This window comes from Salvelinus sp. IW2-2015, linkage group LG6.2 (assembly GCF_002910315.2).
Source record: "Salvelinus sp. IW2-2015 linkage group LG6.2, ASM291031v2, whole genome shotgun sequence".
In the NCBI taxonomy this organism is placed as follows: domain Eukaryota; kingdom Metazoa; phylum Chordata; class Actinopteri; order Salmoniformes; family Salmonidae; genus Salvelinus; species Salvelinus sp. IW2-2015.
The window spans coordinates 16,747,083-16,768,187 of record NC_036846.1 but is presented as its reverse complement, the minus strand read 5'-3'; the positions used below and the strand labels follow the sequence as shown (position 1 = coordinate 16,768,187).

General features: G+C 42.6%; 1 protein-coding gene across 4 annotated transcripts; it reads right to left on the bottom strand.

The window, feature by feature from the left end:
- Positions 1-17: 17 nt before the first annotated feature.
- Positions 18-20,708, bottom strand: btk (Bruton agammaglobulinemia tyrosine kinase). 4 transcript variants are annotated; one of them, XM_023990288.2, is made up of 19 exons: positions 20,586-20,708; positions 13,118-13,185; positions 12,519-12,685; positions 12,175-12,279; positions 11,157-11,238; positions 10,827-10,955; positions 10,264-10,322; positions 9,953-10,140; positions 7,043-7,105; positions 6,576-6,630; positions 6,155-6,231; positions 3,733-3,860; positions 3,372-3,446; positions 2,903-3,074; positions 1,965-2,184; positions 1,265-1,329; positions 981-1,099; positions 603-760; positions 18-361 (listed from the first exon to the last, which is right to left on the bottom strand). In XM_023990288.2, the coding sequence occupies exons 3-19, from the start codon at positions 12,657-12,659 to the stop codon at positions 290-292; spliced, it is 1,908 nt and encodes a 635-aa protein (XP_023846056.1). In that variant the 5' UTR covers positions 12,660-12,685; positions 13,118-13,185; positions 20,586-20,708; the 3' UTR covers positions 18-289. The 4 variants fall into 4 exon arrangements, with proteins under 4 accessions (XP_023846056.1, XP_023846059.1, XP_023846057.1 ...); XM_023990291.2 differs by having other exon boundaries at positions 18-358; XM_023990289.1 differs by lacking the exon at positions 20,586-20,708 and adding an exon at positions 17,756-17,842.
- Between the last annotated feature and the right edge of the window lie 397 nt (positions 20,709-21,105).

The window sequence follows — 21,105 nt, the reverse complement described above, 5'->3', positions numbered from 1 at the left end:
AATAACCAACAGATACATTCATCAAATAATATTTTATTTCACTACTGAAGTTCATCATGGGAGTCCCATGTTCAACCATATAGCATCTCTCAGCTCTCCCATAGGATGGCTGATCCTTCTTTAACAGTTTTATCTACTTCTCCTAAAGCAGGTTCCTCAATGGCTGATGCACAGAATGAATGAGGCCCTGAGGGGATGAAGCCTTGAGTCTGCTCTGCGTGAGGAAGTGTATCTGCCAGAGGGATGAGTCTGCGAACTGTGTTTCAATCTCAGAATGTGGTGGTTGGATCTACTGGAGCTCATAGAGCAAGTCCTGAACAGTCACCGACAGCTCCTGAAAGGTGGGTCTCTCGTCCGCCTTCTGCCAGTCAATGCAAGAGGAGAGACAAGACATGAGGGTGAGGTAAACTGTTTTAGATTAGAAGCTGTCAAGCTGACATGTCCATTCCACTGACATTTATCTTTGAACCCCACTCATCTAGCCTGATCCCTGAACTGTGCTGTTTTGCAAACTTGGTTTGACAATGACCATGAAATTTGGCAAGACAGAATATACAGATCTGGGACCAGGCATTATGCTGGCTACTTTATACTGTACGTACATCCAGCCAACAGCTGGTCATGATGGTGTAGACTCTGTCGTTGGCCAACTGGGGGCGATAGAGGCGATGGCCTCGGGACACCTGTTCCACTATCTCGTTGTTGTTTAACCGTTCGTAGGGAAGCCTCCCTAAGGTGTAGATCTCCCACATTAAGACCCCTATGGGGAGCAAGGTAACCTTGTCAATATTTATTAAATGATCAGCAGAGGAATAAATAGTTAGTGAATAAAGGCTAAATAGCTGTAGCCTGTTCCCAGATCTGTTCGCTCTCGCCAACTCATATGGCCATTGGTGTGACAACAACCATACCGAGTTGACAAGACAGCTCAAACAGACCTGGGACCTGGATCTGAGGTAAGATAGGAGGCCTATACAAACCATAAGCCCAGATGTCTGACTTGCTGCTGAATTTACAGTAGAGCAGGACCTCAGGAGGAGACCAGCGCACTGGGAACTTGGAGCCTGCAGAGCTGGTGTACTCATCATCCAGGACATACCTGAAATGACAGGGAGAGTTGTCAACTTGTCATGAAAGTAGCTCGAATTACATAATATTGCTGTAAGAATCAACTATAGATTTGATTTATTTGTCAGGTATTTCTACAGTGTGTGCTTTTTTGTAAAAGTTGCCAGATTCAAGTACAACAATCACAGTCGTTTACCTCGACAGTCCAAAGTCAGTGACTTTAATGGTCCCATTGGTATCTACCAAGCAGTTTCTTGCAGCCTGAGAAAAAGAACAGAGTATGTGTTATTTGGGCCCAGTATTGTTTAGTATAGGATAGTAGTAGTACCATGTCAGGATCAGACCTGCTGTGTCTTTCAAATACGTGAGCTGCGCTTGATTTAGTTTGAACAATCAGTGTATAGTCCCAAAAGGGAGTCAGTGGAATAGTCCCAAAAGTGGAAATGGCAGAATCCAAGCTATTTGACTTATAAGTATGTGATGGAAATGTTTATCATGTGAAGAGACAGCCTTGAAAATGTTAATCTTGTCTTAGTGTCGTAAATAATCCTTGGTTCCTGCCTGTGCTTGGTAAAGATATGAGGGGAGGGGCGACATGACCTCCTCCTTAGGACCATCTGGCAGAACTCCCAGAATATGCTCTATAAGTTAAGATAGGAGACGGTGCCAGACACATGCCGGAACCAATCCTATGAACTATATCTATGCAACGTGTCTGTAACCAGTATATAAGGATCTAACAGGACTGCCCCAGGTAGAGCTCCTGATCGACATGTGTACTTGGTGCATTGAGTTGGTTGGAACCTCTCCAGCGCGCTGATAATAAACAATGAATCATTTAAGATTGACTTCGAGTGTCCCTGTGTAGAATTTCCACAACAATTATAATATCTTACCAGATCTCTGTGGATGTACTGCTGAGCCTCCAGGTAGGCCATGCCCTCTGTGACGTCTTTACACATTTCCAGGAGCTGGACGGGGGATGGATGCTGCTTCAGCCCTTCCCGCAGATAGCTGAGTAGGCAGCCGTTGGAGAGGAACTCTGTGACAATGTAGATGGGCCTTTGTTTGGTGCACACGCCGTACAGCTGAACCAAGTTCTCGTGGCGGAGTTTCCTAGTTCAAGCGAAAAGAGACGAGATTAAGCATGTGTTGTATGCCTATGTAGGTTAAATTGAGGAACACTGTTGTCTAAGGTTGCAAAATTCCGAGAACTTTCAATAAATTCCCTGTTTTTTTTTCTGGGAGGATTCCCAGAATCAGGAGGGAATAAGCAGGAAATCCAGAATCTTCCGATCTGGGTTTTTGGAAAACCAGGGTATTTATTGAATTTTACAATTTGACTGCCCCACATGAGGAGAATTTCAGCAGGGGACAAGGTAGAGCTGTTACCATATATGACTCTAAATACTGTACCTCTTGTCCACAGGAGGTAGCTGGCATCTGAATTGGGGAGGACGGCCTCATGGTAATGACTGGAGCGGAATTAGTGGAATGCTATCAAATACATAAAAAACATGGTTTCCATGTGTTTGATGCCATTCCATGAACTCCGTTCCAGCCATTATTATGAGCCGTCCTCCTCTCAGCAGCCTCCAAAGCTCTGGATATATCTCTACCTATGGATCTAGTCCCTATGGCTCTAGTTACCTAGTCACTTTACCTCTACCTATATGTATGTGACAAATACGATTTGATTTACATCAGCACAAGTGCCTTAAGTGTAGCAGGTATGGTATTAGGAGCTAGGGGTTGAAATTGAGCATTAATTTAATACATTTCACCCCATAGTCCACTGACTGCACCCCTCTGAGATAGAAAGAGCTTTGCTTACATCATGACTTTGGCCTCCTCTATGAAGTCGTCTTCAGACATGGAGCCCTCCTTGATCATCTTGATGGCCACGTCATGCTGGCCCTGCCACTTCCCATACTTCACCACTCCAAACTGCCCGTTGCCCAGCTCCTTGATGAAGGTGAGGTGGCGTGGGTCAATCTCCCATACCCCTGGAGGACAAAACAACAAATTGAAGGAACACAACGTTTACTCATGTTAGCAATCAAGCTACAGATAGCATTTCTCAAAGTCACGTCATAAGGGTTTCTGTTACTGCACTAGTCTGGTCCCATATTGTATGTGCCACGACCAACTTTTCTATTGTTGTCAAGTGGTACAGCTACATATCTTCAGCCTGACAACACAGACAGAGAGGAGTTGGCCAGAACACAAACAGACCGGACCACCAGGCTACAGTATATACATAATACTCTCTCAATAGAAATGTATTGAAAGAACACACTCACCGTAACCAAGCCCTGCTGTGGAAGGGGCATTTTTTGCACGACTTGACACAATGTATTTCAGTCTGCTGACCATACCTGGAATGGGACATGATGGACAATATATCTTAAATGCTGTATTTCATCATGATGAACCTGCACTGTTACACAGATGCATATGAAGTGATGTGTTGGGGTAGGGTTGCACATTTCCGGTTAGTTTCCCAAAATGTCCTGTTTTTCCAGAAATCTCGGTTGGAAAATTCCTGGAATCAGGAGGGAATAAGAAGGAAATCTGGAACCCTCCAACCAGGATTTCTGGAAAACCTGGGAATTTTAGGAGAGTTACTGGAATTTTGAAAACCATAGTTGGTGTTAGTTGTACCTGCTGCATTGTGCTGGTGGTAGTTAATGAGGTCTGGGATGCTGCTGAAATTGTGCTTCTCTGCCAAGTAGAACTGGCCTTGTTGGGTGGTGCAGATGTTGTAGTGTCTGCAGTTACCCGCAGTCTCCCTAATGGGAACAGTGAGTAGTGTTTGGTTTGGTTTGAGTTAGGAGGGTTATGTTTGGTGTGAGTGAGGAGAGTTATGTTTGGTTTGAGTGAGGAGAGTTACTAGGTTGTGTTAAAGGGATAGGAATTTAAAGGGACACAACACTCCAAAATCAAAGTTTGTCAGATGCTTTTAGACCTCAAAAGTAGCCTAATACCATTGAATCTACATCCCACGCCCTTGGTTGTGTAGATCTAGTTATATGCCTCAACCCCAAATGAATGTAAAAGATAAGCACTGCAAACCTAGAAATTACATAGTTCTTATCTCTTTTGTAAAATGTTTTTATTGTGGTGTGTAGCTGGATCTTTGATATTGGAGTGTAATGTCCCTTTAATAGTTTTGTTTATTTTCATGGGCTGTGAATCTGAAAGTAACAACAAGATGCTCTGTTCACAGACACATTGATTGCATCCAAAATGGCACCCTATTCCCTATATCTTGCAAATTCAAGCGTGGACCTCGAAGCTAGTTCCACTGCTTTAAAAAAAAAGATTCCCCATAAATCGGGGATTGATTTAGACCTGGGACCAATGTTCCCTCTAAGCTGCGTGCGGGCGCGCAGCTCCCTTCGGACTGCCACGCAGAAGAAACATAAACCTGCGCAGAGAAGCACGAGATTGAACTTTACTCAACCTTCTAGAGTTTTCCCCTTTTTCCCCTTCTATCAACGTTTTGCTCTACTGTGAGAATTGTGCTCAAATCAATGTAATATTAGCCACTTTCAATGTCACATACCCAAACAAAATGAACTATGCAAGACTTAACTAACTGTTTAAGAGATTTTCTTGTAGGCAGAGCGCATTGGAGTAGGATTCAATTGCATTGACAGGCACAACTCAGGCCTGTATTCTACACAGACCACTGCACCATAACCAATCAGAGCTGCAGTAGGCCTATATGCAAATACCCATTGCCATATGGATCTGTGCCATTCACTTTGAACTGGACTGTGTTTACAGCGTGAGCAGTCAAGAGTAGATGCGCTTGTTTTGAGATCAAAGCCAGAGCTGCATGTAGCCACCTGTGCACATTTCTTCATATTCTTTGCTAGTAAGTGAGTTATTAGCCGGGTTATAGCTAATTTCTACTCAACAATGGGGGAGTAGTTGCTTCCTACAAGAGCACAAAATGTGTGCATTTCTAGCCATCTTTGAAAAGCAAGTCAGGCCAATAGCTTTTTTTATGTCTTAAAGGGGCAGTGTTGTATTTTGGGGCAGTGTTGTATTTTGAGACAGGCTTGAATAAGCTAAGTAGCCAATAGGTTGAGGGTAGCATAATTTGTCTGATTCTCTGTAATAATGGTATGGGAATAATAATGAATGCTATTTTGTAAAGTGGTTTCTTGCATCAAACAACAGACCATTTTCCATCACCTGTCTGAAGGACAAGATGATAAACAGGTTAATGTCAAGCCCTGCATGTTTTTTCAAAACTCTCATTTCCATTTATGGTCTGTGTTTGACATTGCATCCAATTCCTATGTAGTGCACTACTTTAGACCAGAGCCATATGGTCACCACACATTGCTGCTACTGTAGGCTGAATAACAGAACAGATATTTCCTGTTCAGATGTTATGGGATGCATTTTTCTCCATGTTTTTTTTAATGGTAGGCCACTCTGGTAGGCCTACATTATGATCAAATAGCCACAGAGCCTAGTTGGCCACAGTTAAAACTATAACTTAAAGCGGGTACAGCCTCAGTGTTCACAGCCTCAGTGCTCACAGTATATTACATTTGCTCAGTGCCAACATTTTTTTGAGGGAACATTGCCTGGGACACCAACAGTTTCAGGTAGAACATTTGAATACTCCTGCCATATATAGTGTGGTACTTTTGACCCAAGCCCTTTGAAAGGTTGTGCAGAAAGAATAATCCTGGTTTTGCATGGAGACATTTACATCTCTCTTCCTCTGCAGGCGGCTGTTTTCGCTTTCAATATCTACTGCTGAGCAGTTCTTCTTTTGACTTTCCATTTAGGGTCTGTGTTTGACATTGCATCCAATTCCTATGTAGTGCACTACTTTAGACCAGAGCCATATGGTCAAAAGTAGTGCACTACATAGAGAATTGTGTACCATTTTGGACACATTCACAGTTTTGACTAGTGGATAGGCCTACACACAGGATGCGTCCCAAATAGCACCCCCTGGGCTCTGGTCAAAAGTATTGGACCATAAAGGGAATAGTTTGCCATTTGGGACGCTGACAAAGTTAGCCATGCCCCGTCTGTCTGCCCTCGATAAACTCACCCGCCCTTGGTGAACACAGAAACGGTGTACTTCCCAGCTTTGCTTGAGTCTCGTACTAAGAAACCACCATCTTTGTTCTGGGAAAAGGAAAAAACAATAACCTCAATAGCAGAGGTATATACAAAGCAGAGGCAGTATTGCTTTGTGAATATCCCGTACCAATGTTCTGTCATTCTAAGTTATTTGACAGATGATGGTGCCCATAGCTAAAATTGGTGCCCATAGCTAAAATTGGTGCCCATAGCTAATGGTATAAGGACCACAGATCAAAGGACCACAATGGAAATAACTTTTGTGTTATTCTCAATGATTTTAAATGCAGTGCATCCACTTGTGTTGCTGGTGTAAGCAAAGGAGAGGAACAGTGGTATGTCAACTGATACTGTATGTTACATATGTTTTGTTTTTTCATTGAGATTACCTCTGTCTTCAACAGATTCTCTGCCTGGCTACGGTTCATGCTCTTGCAGTACCAGCTGGGAAAAAGAAAAGGTGAAATGTGCATGTTATAAACCACTATGGTTAACCTGACCTCATAGCAACGGATATTAAAGCAGGTCACATGAGGCAGTATTCTTCTGAATCGTGTTAATTAGGCACTAAACAGAAGAAAACGGATTGAAACAGGGAGGGACTACCTTGATTCATCCAATAAGAAATGCAAATTGTCGCATCCAGTTGCAAAACGTTTTGAAACGTTTTCTGTTGCGTGCCCCACTGAACACGGCCCTGCAGGGATTTAATGTGTTCGGAAGGTGTGGTGACTTGGTACCTCATTATTTTTGGTTCCCACAGGATTAGAGAGGTGTAGGGTTTCATTTGTAATCCTATCATTGTAATGCAATGTTTAATAGTCAATGTTTTGTAGCAAGAGAATTCCATACTCACTCAAACTTTTCCAGTTCATTTCCAGCCTCCACAACGTAATTACTGGGAATGTATCCCTCCTTGCTGCAAAGGAAGGCCACACACAATCTCCTGATAAGTCAATGTACATTTAGTATGTTAAAGACACAGGGTGACGTTTTCATGCTGCACAACAGTTCACATCTGTGAAAAACATACCTTAGAACTCAAAATTTTAATCTAGCTGTGTGATTCAATTTAACACTTTTCCTCAACAATATGCATTATAAAAACATGATTATTTAACTGAGTTTAGTAATCTCAGCAATGCAATAACACACATTTCTGAAGAAAAGTATCAAATTAAATCACACTGCCAGATTAAAATGAGTTTTACTGTGTTTTGCATCATCACTATTTTGCATCATGAAAATGTCGCCCATAATGTATGAAAGGGATATGATTGTTATTCTTACTGCATGTTAAAACAACACACATATCATGAAAACAGTTTAAATGCACCTGTGACTTTAAGATACCAATGTACCTTAACCTTGGTATACTGATCATATCACCAGTCCTCATCTCTATTCTTGGAAGCGTGTCATTGTTTTGTTACAGGGCCAAGGGTCGGTCAGGGCTTTTTTAATGTTTTTTTCTAGTGCTTTCTTGTTGATAGGTGTTATGTTTAAAATCGAGGGGCGGCGGACTATGTATTTTGTAAATAACAGCTGGTGCACGATATCTAAGGAAGTCTCAAGGTTTTGCTCGCCTGAGTTAGTGTGGCCTACAGCTTATCATGAGGTACTCTATCTACTGAGAGAGTTTTCATCTGTATTTTTCGTAGCTGTCTACATACCACCACATACTGAGACTGGCACCAAGACTGCACTCAATGAGCTGTATTCCGCCATAAGCAAACAGGAAAATGCTCATCCAGAGGCGGTGCTCCTAGTGACCGGGGACTTTAATGTAGGGAAACTTAAATCGGTCTCACCAAATTTCTATCAGCATGTTAAATGTGCAACAAGAGGGAAAAAACTCTGGACTACCTTTACTCCACACACAGAGACGCATACTAAGCTCTCCCTCGCCCTCCAATTGGCAAATCTGACCATAATTCTATCCTCCTGATTCCTGCTTACAAGCAAAAATTAAAGCAGGAAGCACCAGTGACTCGATCAATTAAAAAGTGGTCAGATGAAGCAGATGCTAAGCTACAGGACTGTTTTGCTAGCAGAGACTGGAATATGTTCCGGGATTCCCCCGATGGCATTGAGGAGTACACAAAATCAGTCATTGGCTTCATCAATAAGTGCATCGATGACGTCGTCCCCACAGTGACCGTACATACATACCCCAACCAGAAGCCATGGATTACAGGCAACATCCGCACTGAGCTAAAGGCTAGAGCTTCCGCTTTCAAGGAGCGGGACTCTAACCCGGAAGCTTATAAGAAATCCCGCTATGCCCTCCGACGAACCATCAAAAGCGTCAATACAGGACTAAGATCGAATCGTGCTACACCGGCTCTGGCGCTTGTCGGATGTGGCAGGGCTTGCAAACCATTACAGACTACAAAGGGAAGCACAGCCGGGCGAAGGGTCGGTCAGGGCTTTTTTAATGTATTTTTCTTGTGCTTTCTTGTTGATAGGTGTTATGTTTTAGAAGTGTTCTTCCAGCAAACACACAGCCCAGCAGGTAACATTCAACATCATAATGGTATCATTTCCAGGTTGTAAACTGGTTACATTTTACTGGTTGCTAAAAGACTTGTTCCTTTAAAAACAGTGTACAACCTGAACAACTTCACATAATATTGTCATAATGATTGCAACCAAGTTTTGCCCACTGGGAGGCGAGTGCACAAAACGTTAAGACCATCTGCTCTTTCTAGGTAAAAGCTATGATCCCTTAATGATGTCACTTGTTAAATCCACTTCAATCAGTGTAGATGAAGGGAGGAGACAGGTTAAAGAAGGATGCTTAAGCCTTGAGACAATGGATTGTGTGTGTGTGTTCCATTCAGAGGGTAAATAGGCAAGACAAAAGATTTAAGTGCCTTTGAACGAGGTATGGTAGTAGGTACCAGGCACCAATTTGTGTCAAGAACTGCAAGACTGCTGGGTTTTTCACACTCAACAGTTTCCCGTGTGTATCAAGAATTACCCATCACCCAAAGGACATCCAGCCAACTTGACACAACTGTGGGAAGCATAGGAGTCAACATGGACCTTGTAGAGTACATGCCCAGTCAAATTAAGGCTGTTCTGAGAGCAAAAGTTGGGCGTTGCAACTCAATATTAGGAAGGTGTTCCTAATGTTTGGTATACTCAGTGTATGCCAATCACTAGCAGTTACTCAATTAGCCCATGTCAGCAAAAAAAAAAAAAATATTGGTAAATTAGTCTAGTTAGTCTAGCCAGCTATTGAAACAGGGGCCCTGACCTCCAGGGGCCCCCATTGATTTTGTTAGTCACTCTCACTCAGATATCATATTAGCATGGCGTGAGTCAAGGAAAAGTGTGTAGAATTGCAGGAAATTAGCTTTCAAACTGCAACACTTTCTCCCCACCCCATGGCAAAATGTGTAGAATTGCAGGGAATATACTGTAAAACTGCAAAAAACATTGTTCTGTAAAGCAAAACTATTTGTTCACCTTCTTTTAATAAAATACCTTTTCTGGTAACAGATCCCTCTGTATGTATTAAATGTGAGTTCATGTGTAGTGGCTAATTGTATATCTAATAGGCTATGTGTTTGTAGATGGACTGAGGTGAATGAAGCTAAAGTGATAATGGCTGGGGCCATTTTTTCTTCTTTTTGCTGTTCTCCAAATAGCATTTTAAAATGAGCATAAATTGTATAGAAATGCAGAAAATGAGCTTCAACTTTCTTAAACAACCCTTCCTCCATCTGTCTCTTCTCGATTTCCTCTCTGCCTCTCTCACCCGTATTTGTCCCTGGCCCTCCACCAGTTGGAGTCAGACATCTCCAGAATTATGTACTCCTCATCCTTCCTCAGCTCCAGATCCTGGGGCGTGGAGGGTGTGTACTCGTACTCAGCGACCACCGTCATGCCTGTGGTGAGAGCAGGCTCCTCGGGAGGCTGCGGAGGTAAAGGCCTCAAAGGTTTCTCCTGAAAAATGGGATGGGAGACAACATTGATAAAGACGGGTGATACTGTATATCCTTCCTGTATCAATCAGAAGTAGAGATACTGTAACTGAATGCAAGAGTGGCGAGAACATGTAAGACAGACCTCTTCTGGCGTAGGTGGAAGGGGTTTTCTGGATTGCCTCCGAGACCCCTTTGAAACCCCTATAAGTGAAAGGGAGTGCTTCATGTTTTGTTCTCTGTGACTACAATTTATGCTTCTCTGCCATTACCTATAATACTTATTTCCTCAGTTACTTGTTTTCACTTCAAGCCTGCAGGTACAAGTTTTAAAAGGTTATATAAGTATGTCTCTCTATGTATCAACATTTATACTGATACAAAATGGCTGGTATTAGTCTGGGGCATTATGAGATGATTATAAGACATCATAGATGCATTATAGGACATCATAGATGCATTATAAAGACATCATAAATGCATTATAAGACATCATCATCATACATATCTTTCAATGCATCAGAGCCATATATTGAGATATATCTGAATATATGGTTCTGCGATGCATTATAACGGCATCATAGTGCATTATACCCGCAAGCTTTAAGTAAAATGTTCCCATTTACTTCCTAATTACATAAGCTGGTAGAGATCACATACTCTTTTTACTGCCAGTTTTATTGATGGCTTTCCCACCACATTACTGACCTACATTCTTGTTCTCCAGCACCCTGCAGCCCATAGCTTGTTTGACTTCCTGCTGGCAGCACTGCCACATGCCATCCATCCAGAAGCATGGGTGGTACTTCTGCATCAGGTCCTTGTTGAAACGCACCACTTAACATGGCGGCACAGAATGTGGGACGACATTTACATTGGATCAACACTGGCAATTTGCATAGACACCTAGATCTGACTAAACAATGGGACTGGTAGATTATGGGCCGTAAGGAAATGTTTATGGTATCTCATGTCTCCCTTTGTCTATTCTTCGTCGGACACTTTAGTGTTAGGTGTATGATAATGCTGCATACTGACCATGCTTCAGCTTGTGGATCCACTGCTTTCGGACCTCGTCGCTCTTGGCGAATATGTAAAGTGGGCCCTCATCGTAGATTATCTGTGGTAAATTGGGGGATAGAGAGAAACAGCTGTTTCTTCAGTTGGTGGGTAGTACCAGGTCAGGACGTACACATGAAAGCAATACAATAGTGTAGAAGTATCTATTTTATCACAACAATAGGGATGAAAACACTATTTTCTGAACCTGCTCTCAGATCTGTTTGTGCTATACAGCAAGCAATGACCATAGGTTACTGCTTTGGAGATAAATAAATGCCTGCTACATTAAGTTAGCTTATTGTGCTTCTGAGCCTTACTGCCACCCATCCCACAAACTCCTCCTTTAGGGGTATGCAAATATATTGGGTATTTCCTGTGTCTTTATTGCTGCTTAGTCACCATGTCTACTGTGGTGACACCTGCGCTGTTGTTGAAACCCTCAGTTCAGCTCGGTCTCCACTGTCAAGAGAGTCGTTTTCACTTCTTCTTATTGACTTTCAGCATGTTAACCATTTCTGCACTGCTGGGTAAATTTGTTTCTCTCTTGAGGTAGATTGACTTTCAGCATGTTAACCATCTCTGCACTGCTGGGTAAATTAGTTTCTCTTAGGTAGATGCAGTATATCCCTTTTCACCTCAAAGCTACCTGAATAGTCTCTATGGGCTTTTCACCCTGCATGCTTTTAGCCCAGGGCTAACTGGAACCTCAACTAAGACTGAGTGAAGTAAATGCCTGGAGAATAGTGTCAGAGAGTTAAAGGAGGCACAACACGTATGCTTCATTAAACATCTACAGTATCATCTGATGTCACTCAACTGGAGCAACAGTGATGGAGTGCATTCTCTTTTTACTGCCACACAGAATTATTGTAACAGGACACGAGAAGAAGAGAGAGTGAACTAAAACATCCACAGGTCTGATATCTGTGGTTGTGTTAATCTCATTGGTAAGAGCTACAGAATGTTAACTGATCTAGGACCAGCAGTAGCTCACCTGGAATGGGTACTGGCGCTCCGCGGGGGCACTGGGCTCCGGCTGTACTGTCCCCACACACTTGATCTTATCGATGCCCACGGTGCCTTTCAACCCCTTCTTTTTCTGCACAGAGGACAAGGATTACAGTGAGTGTGGGAACGGCAGGACTACTAGACTCAGACCTATTTAGATGACCAACAATACAGGTACTGCAGTATATTTGTGGGAGCATAGCGTAGTATGATAGAATTGTTATAGTATTAAACTACGCTTGGGTTATGGTCAATGTTTATAATGATAACATACAGTACATTAACCTGGTCCCAGATCAGCACAAACAGATCCAGGCTACGAGTACATACCCCTTTGTCCAGATCATAGTCGTAGTAGGCGATCTTGTCCTGTGTGAGGATGAACAGCCTCTCTTTGAAGTTTAAAGGGGAAGTCTTCTTCTTCTGCTGGGAGCGTTTTATAAAGATCTCTTCCAGGAGATTGTCTGACATGGTCTGATCAGATGTTATCCCCCTACCTGGAGAAAAGGCAAGTCAACTTAACAGCTACAGTCAGAGATGGAAGAAGGTATAAAATGTTTTGGTCCCATGCATTCAAGGCCTAATGGGGGATAAAGAGACCAGCAGCTTCAACCAGATCAAGTGCTGTAGCAAACCTTGCTAGTGACCGTAGCTACTGGAGGAAATGTGTAGTTGACTGTTCTCCATTGGATAAATCATGAACAACATCATTTGATTAATGGTGTACTGTACAGGTATTTACCTGAAACTCAGCTTATCACAAGTTTCCACAGTGCTTAACAGAGTAGGGTAACATTGCCCTCTAGACACTGCCCTAAGGTCAGTTTTACATTGTCATCCCTCATGGTTAAGGTTAGGATTTTGGGAAGGTAAAACTATAAGACTATAAGACCAACTTCCCCCAGGTCCTTAACCGACTAACTACTTACCTACTCTTCATGAACTCTGTGCTGTGTCACTACAGCATAGATCTAAAGCATAGATCTACAGCATAGATCTGAAAGCAGATAGAAACAGATGTGATCCGGGGCAGATATCAGTGTATATATATTAACCCCTGGTTTGCATGAGCGCTCCTGCCAATGTTTCCTGCTTTGTGGCACAACTGTTTCCTTTACCCACATCTTCCTGCTTCTCTACAGATGTAGGATCTTAATTTGATCCAGTTTGTTACAGCAGGAAAGTAATACTGCAGCAACAGGAAATGTGAATTATTATGTGGATTATAATTAATGGACATTTTTGTAGGAGTTGATACATTGATACATACAGGAAAATCAAGTCTGAAATTTCAAAGTGGAACCTCAAAAGGTTTTAAATGTCCTGCATTGCAGGAAAGTTCTCCAGCAACAGTGTGATCAAATTAAGATCCTACATCTGTAAGATGTTGCCAGAGAAGAAGGCTGACAATTTACATGTTCCTATCCAATTGTGTTTTTATCCGTTTCTTTGCGTTGTTTGTAACTTATTTATTTACTTATTTTGTACATAATGTTGCTGCTACCGTCTCTTATGACCGAAAATAACTTCTGAACATCAGAACAGCGATTACTCATCATGATCTGGCAGAATCCTTTTTTTCCTTTAACGACGAGCCCGACGTGAATGATATGCTGCTTTCCCGGGAACAGGCCCAGATCCCCGTCATTTGCGTGAAGAGAAGGCAGAGAAAAAGGGGCCGGCAGGATAGAACAGCGGCGTCTGGTAAGACAAGGGGCGGCGGACTATGTATTTTGTATATAACAGCTGGTGCACAATATCTAAGGAAGTCTCAAGGTTTTGCTTGCCTGAGTTAGTGTGGTCTACAGCTTATCATGAGGTACTCTATCTACTGAGAGAGTTTTCGTCTGTATTTTTTGTAGCTGTCTAAATACCACCACAGACTGAGACTGGCACTAAGACTGCACTCAATGAGCTGTATTCCGCCATAAGCAAACAGGAAAACGTTCATCCAGAGGTGGCGCTCCTAATGGCCAGGGATTTTAATGCAGGGAAACTTAAATCCATTTTACCTCATTTCTACCAGCATGTTAAATGTGCAACCAGAGGGAAAAAAACTCTAGACCACATTTACTCCACACACAGAGACGTGTATAAAGCTCTCCCTCGCCCTCCATTTGGCAAATCTGACCATAATTCTATCCTCCTGATTCCTGCTTACAAGCAAAAATTAAAGCAGGAAGCACCAGTGACTCGATCAATAAAAAAGTGGTCAGATGAAGCAGATACAGGACTGTTTTGCTAGCACAGACTGGAATATGTTCCGGGATTGCTCCAATGACATTGAGGAGTACACAAAATCAGTCATTGGCTTCATCAATAAGTGCTTCGATGATGTCGTCCCCACAGTGACCGTACATACATACCCCAACCAGAAGCCATTGATTACAGGCAACATTGGCACTGAGTTAGAGCTCCCGCTCTAACCCGGAAGCTTATAAGAAATCCTGCTATGCCCTCCGATGAACCATCAAACAGGCAAAGCGTCAATAGAGGCTTAGATCGAATCGTACTACACCGGCTCTGACGCTTGTCGGATGTGGCAGGGCTTGCAAACCATTACAGACTACAAAGGGAAGCACAGCCAAGAGCTGCCCAGTGACACGAGCCTACCAGACGAGCTAAACTACTTCTATGCTCGCGTCGAGGCAAATAACATTGAAACATGCATGAGAGCACCAGCTGTTCCGGAAGACTGTGTGATCACGCTCTCTGCAGCCGATGGGAGTAAGACCTTTAAACAGGTCAACATTCACAAGGCCGCAGGGCCAGACGGATTACCAGGACGTGTACTGCGAGCATGCGCTGACCAACTGGCAAGTGTCTTCACTGACATTTTCAACCTCTCCCTGTCTGAGTCTGTAATACCAACATGCTTAAAGCAGACCAGCATAGTCCCTGTGCCCAAGAACACTAAGGTAACCTGCCTAAATGACTACCGACCCGTAGCACTCTCGTCTGTAGCCATGAAGTGCTTTGAAAGGCTGGTCATGGCTCACATCAACACCGTCATCCCAGAAACCCTAGACCCAATTTGCATACCGCCCAACAGATCCACAGATGATGCAATCTTTATTGCACTCCACACTGCCCTTTTCCACCTAGACAAAAGGAAGACCTATGTGATAATGTTATTCATTGACTACAGCTCAGAGTTCAACACCATAGTGCCCTCAAAGCTCATCAATAAGCAAAGGACCCTGGGACTAAACACGTCCCTCTGCAACTGGATCCTGGACTTCCTGACGGGCCGCCCCCAGGTGGTAAGGGTGGGTAACAACACATCCGCCACGCTGATCCTCAACACAAGGGCCCCTCAGGGGTGTGTGCTCAGTCCCCTCCTGTACTCCCTGTTCACTCATGACTGCACGGCCAGGCACGACTCCAACACCATCATTAAGTTTGCTGATGACACAACAGTGGTAGGCCTGATCACCGACAACGACAAGACAGCCTATAGGGAGGAGGTCAGAGACCTGGCCGTGTGGTGCCAGGACAACAACAACCTCTTCCTCAACATGATCAAGACAAAGGAGATGATTGTGGACTACAGTAAAAAGAGGACCGAGCACGCCCCCATTCTCATCGACGGCGCTATAGTGGAGCAGGTTGAGAGCTTCAAGTTCCTTGGTGTTCACATCACCAACAAATTAACATGGTCCAAGCACACCAAGACAGTTGTGAAGAGGGCACGACAAAACCTATTCCCCCTCAGGAGACTGAAAAGATTTGGCATGGGTCCTCAGATCCTCAAAAGGTTCTACAGCTGCACCATCGAGAGCATCCTGACCAGTTGCATCACCGCCTGGTAAGGCAACTGCTCGGCCTCCGACCGCAAGGCACTACAGAGGGTAGTGCGTACTGCCCAGTACATCACTGGGGCAAAGCTTCCTGCCATCCAGGACCTTTATACCAGAGGAAGGTGGTGTCAGAGGAAGGCCCTAAAAATTGTCCAAGACTCCAGCCACCCAAGTCATAGACTGTTCTCTCTGCTACCGCACGGCAAGCGGTACCGGAGTGTCAAGTCTAGGTCCAAGAGGCTTCTAAACAGCTTCTAGCCCCAAGCCATAAGACTCCTGAACATTTAATCAAATGGCTGCCCAGACTATTTGCATTGCCCCCCCCCTCATTTACACTATTACACCGCTGCTACTCTCTCTTGTTATCATCTATGCATAGTCACTTTAATAACTCTACCTACATGTACATATTACCTCAATTACCTCGACTAACCGGTGCCCCCGCACATTGACTCTGTACCAGTATCCCCCTGTATATAGTCTCGCTATTATTAATTTACTGCTGCTCTTTATTTACCTGTTACTTTTATTTATTATTCTTATTTGTACTGCATTGTTGGTTAGGGGCTCATAAGTAAGCATTTCACTGTAAGATCTACACCTGTTATATTCTGCGCATGTGACATTTTATTTTATTTGTTTGTTCCATAACACATTGACCCTCTCTTTTACCCATTCGATGAAGGCATGACATTATCAGCTACCCCTCGCAAACCTTTCCCCACCTACAATCGTTGCCAATGCTTATGCTCTCATGTCTGATATTGTTAAAGGGAAAGTTCACAAAGGATTTGGGTTCATTGACTTACAGCTTAGCGTTAATATTGCTTAGTGCAAAATAATGTGTATCTCTGTTGGCATGCTGGCATACACTATCCCTTTTATTTGATGAATGTCCACAAACTCTATTTTTGGTAATGCAGTTCTATTGAAGTGACAATACTTTATTGAACTCATGAAATATGGGGAGAAATAGGTCCCTATTGTAGAAAACATAAGACACAGAGACAAAAGGATTCCTATGCTCTACTTTGTATCTACCACAAGAGAGGCTCATTGCACCTTTCTGGGTTAGTCAACCACACCACTGTCAACCTTCCACACAAAACAAGGCCTCTATTGATTCATTCCAGCATCAGACGGAAGGAAAGCAAGTTTGACAAATAGAGAGATAGCATCAGATATTTGTTAATTATCTGGGGATAAGGATAATGGCTCCACTATGGACATTGGGGTGGTGATGTCACCTCAGCTGATACCACAGGCCACAAATGTACAGAGTATGATCATCTGATAACATAAAGCATAAAAATGCCATTGTTCACCATGCAGAAGACCTGGGTCCAAATTCATACATATGTCAAATTCTTTGTATTTGAAGTACTCTAGATTTACTGGTATCTTGGGGTTTTCGGTACTATTCCATTGGATACACTGCAAACGTTGGCAAACTAAATCAAGCATACATATCAAGTATTCAATAGTATTTGATCTACTTGACCTTCCCTTTCATACAGGCCACAGAATCAACTACATAGTTATTTTTCTTTCAAATAACTGACTTAACCCCAAATGACTTAACCCCAATGAGGAATGATTTCAAAGTCCAAGCAACCATGTATAGTTCCCTGCCTGCATCATCAATACAACCTTCTAGTTCTCTTTTAACATAGGCAGTGTCCTAAAATGAACACAGCACTCAAAAAAGGAATAGTTCAATGTCACAGACATGTAACGACAGAACGTTTCTCACCAACTCCAACTCACCCATGTTCCTTATACCGTAGATATACTCAAAAGAGCTGAATCGTCAAGGTCCCTCTGCCTACTATCTCTATGATACAAGTTCACTCAGCTCAGCTCAGACTATTTTAAACACCCTCCTTCTCACTTCCTGGTTGCATCTGCTGCTGATACCCCCTCTCTTTTCACACCACTAGATAGTAGACACCCGAGTGTAATATATTTTTTCACACTAGCTAGCTGATTTTGATACTGTGCAGTATGTCAACAACAGTATTTTAATTTTGTGTAATGTTACAAATAATCCTCTTTGACACATAATCAAACCCCTTGCCTCTGCTGCAAGCTCATACTGTGCAGTCCACACAATATTTCAAACATAAGTTGTTTACATGCAGATATAAGCCTGGGTAAAACACTGACCTAAAGCTGCTAGGTAGAGCAAGTATACATTTGTCTCTTTAGTGGCTGCAGCTGTCCTATCAATCGTAATATCTTGTATTACAACAGTCGTGTTTAGTCTGTCAGCCACACAAGTGCTAGGGTTTTTTCTAAAGGGCTTGAGTCACTTGGGCTGACACAGTAGAATTTATAGGGAAGTTGCAACAGTGTTGCACTGCAATGCTAAAGAAAAAGAGACAATGTTGGAAAGTATCAGTGGCGCCACTGTGGTTCAACTGGTTACTGTTACATCCCCTCTTCCTCTCTTGACCCTGTCATAATACTACTAACACATAGTATAATACATACTACTAACAACATACCACCAAAGTATTTATTTGTTTGATACAAGCCTTAATGTGCGATAAACAAAATGCCAGGGACACAGCATCCAATCAATGACACTGAGGATGTGTCTCTTAAATCGACCAACCAATGGTGAAGAGGAATACAGACTTTGTGCACAGTAACATACATGGGTTCAGTATCATTTTATGGAGTACTTTGTTTTCTTTTCAATGACACACTCCCTTCCAATGAAAGTGTTGGTTTGTTGATAACAGGAACCTTGCAACAAATGCTCTCTGGATGTTTCCTGTCTGATAAGTGTGTGTGTGTCTTTACATGGAGAGGTTACTTTTGTGGTGACACACATACACACTCAGTGTGTGTCTGACCACAAAAGGAAACTCTCCATGTGAAGATATTTAGGCAGAAGGGTTCCTCACATCCTCAGATAATACAAGCAGGCCAAAACATACAAACAGATCTTGGCTTTACAGTCACCCCGCTATGCAGACGTCTTCTTGACCCATTTCCTTTAGTAGCTGGTATGTTACATTAAGGAAGAAAGTAGGGTTCCTACTTTCTTCCTTAATGTAACATACCAGCTACTAAAGGAAATGGGTCAAGAAGACGTCTGCATAGCGGGGTGACTGTTCTTTGTAGAAGCGAAGGCAGCTTTCGGCTTGCAATTTCTTTGCATCATTGTTTTAGGGATATTGCTGAAATTCCACAGACCAACATACACTGGGTGCACAAAACATGAAGAACACTTTCCTAATATTGAGCCTCAATTCGTCGGGGCAAGGTGTAGAAAGTGTTCCACAGGGATGCTGGCCCATGTTGACTCCAATACTTCCCACAGTTGTCTCAAGTTGGCTGAATGTCCTTTGGGTGGTGGACCATTCTTGATACACACGAGAAACTGTTGAGCGTGAAAAACCCAGCAACATTGCAGTTCTCGACACACACAAACGGGTGTGCCTGTCACCTATGACCTTACCAAGTTCAAAGGCAGTTAAATATTTTGTCTTGCCCATTACCCTCTGAATGCCACACATACACAATCCATGTCTCAATTGTCTTAAGGCTTAAAAACCGGTCTCCTCCCTTCATCTACACTGATTAAAGTGGATTTAACAAGTGACATCAATAAGGGATCATAGCTTTCACCTGGAATCACCTGGTCAGTCTATGTCATGGACAGATCAGGTGCTCCTTGTGTTTTGTACACTGTGTATGTTATCAAATTAATATGAAGTAATTAATGTTTAATATCCAGCTCAAACTCTCCACTGTGAAATGTAAACATAAGAGCATGGACAGTGGACACGTAACAACAAAGTTTAAGGATGAACATGATAGTGTTTGTTTTCTATTTCCAATCACTCCACTGCTATCTAATGTGCATTGTAACTCATTCATTGGCAAAATATTGTACATATTGCATTCAGGGCAATGTCTTTAATATGAAGAAGGGGAAAAAGTAACGACTACATGTTCTTTGATATGCATGTGGGCATCATCCACCCTCCAACATACAATGCATCCAAGACAGGCCTGGACAATGAATAAACATCTAATAGAGATACTTAGGAATGATACATGAATGATAGGCTGTAGTTTGTTTGGACATTTTCCATCACTAAGAGAACATTTTCATGAACAAGATATTTGATTTAACCATGTTGCTGCTTTGGTTACGATAGTGAAAGTCCAGAAACGTCAAGCTTGCTTCAATGTTGGAGCTCCCAATGTCCTCCCAATGTAATGGTAGCTTAATATCATTCATGCTTTACATTTCTCGTTGAAACCTCACCAAAAGTGAACAAATTGAGGACTCTTAATTCATTCCTAGATATCATGTAGTGGTAATGTCAACCTTCTGACTTTTCTTTTAATATATCTATTTAAACCTTTATTTACCCAGGTAAGTCTTTCAGAACAAACTCTCTTCTACAATGACCATCTGGTTCTCTCTCAGGTAATGAGGACCTGCATACTCAATAGAAGCCTATTTTTCAATGTAACGCATACAGTAATACATAGCCTGCATGTAACCTATAGAGCTTTCGTCTTTCCCCAGTAGATGGACCCCTACCATTTAGTTAGCAAATACCTCATCACTTACCTTAACTCTGACACTCAGCAACGCCTATAGACGGACCACTGTCTGCAGACTGTGATGTGGAGGGTTGACATGGACAAAGACCTCTGCTATGGCTGCTCTTATTCCATGTACTAACAGTGTGTGGCAGCAGGAGACTAAACCCCACCCTTTCAGAGGAATTGACTTCACGCAGTTCCCCTTTTGCTTCCTGCTCATTTTTATATTAGCTCTCTGAAGCAGAGTTTGTGTGAAGTCGAAGAGGGCCAACTAACCATTAACGCGCCAGTACCCGTAAAGTAGGCTAAGGAATTAGTTATTTACAGTAGCATTAGACTGTGTTCAAACTTGACTGCCTCCGTGAAATGATAACTTCCTTGAGGCCTTTATAGACCAATGATAAGAATGAAAACAGCTTGAGTATAGGCTTAGTGATGAATATGGAATGTATGTGTATACATTACGGTTACCATTTTGTCAGCAAGGACTTTTGCCTGTGTGTCATATAAATAGAGTGGTGCAAAATAGTGTATTTATGGTCATC

Bases quoted from the DNA above. Each gene is read 5' to 3' on its own strand.
- btk (XM_023990288.2), bottom strand. From the start codon at position 12,659: ATGTCAGACAATCTCCTGGAAGAGATCTTTATAAAACGCTCCCAGCAG. The intron at 1,330-1,964 runs GTAAGATATTAT...TCTTTTTCTCAG, and splicing joins AGTACATCCACAGAGATCTG to GCTGCAAGAAACTGCTTGGT. The intron at 1,100-1,264 runs GTAAACGACTGT...CTGTCATTTCAG, and splicing joins ACTGACTTTGGACTGTCGAG to GTATGTCCTGGATGATGAGT.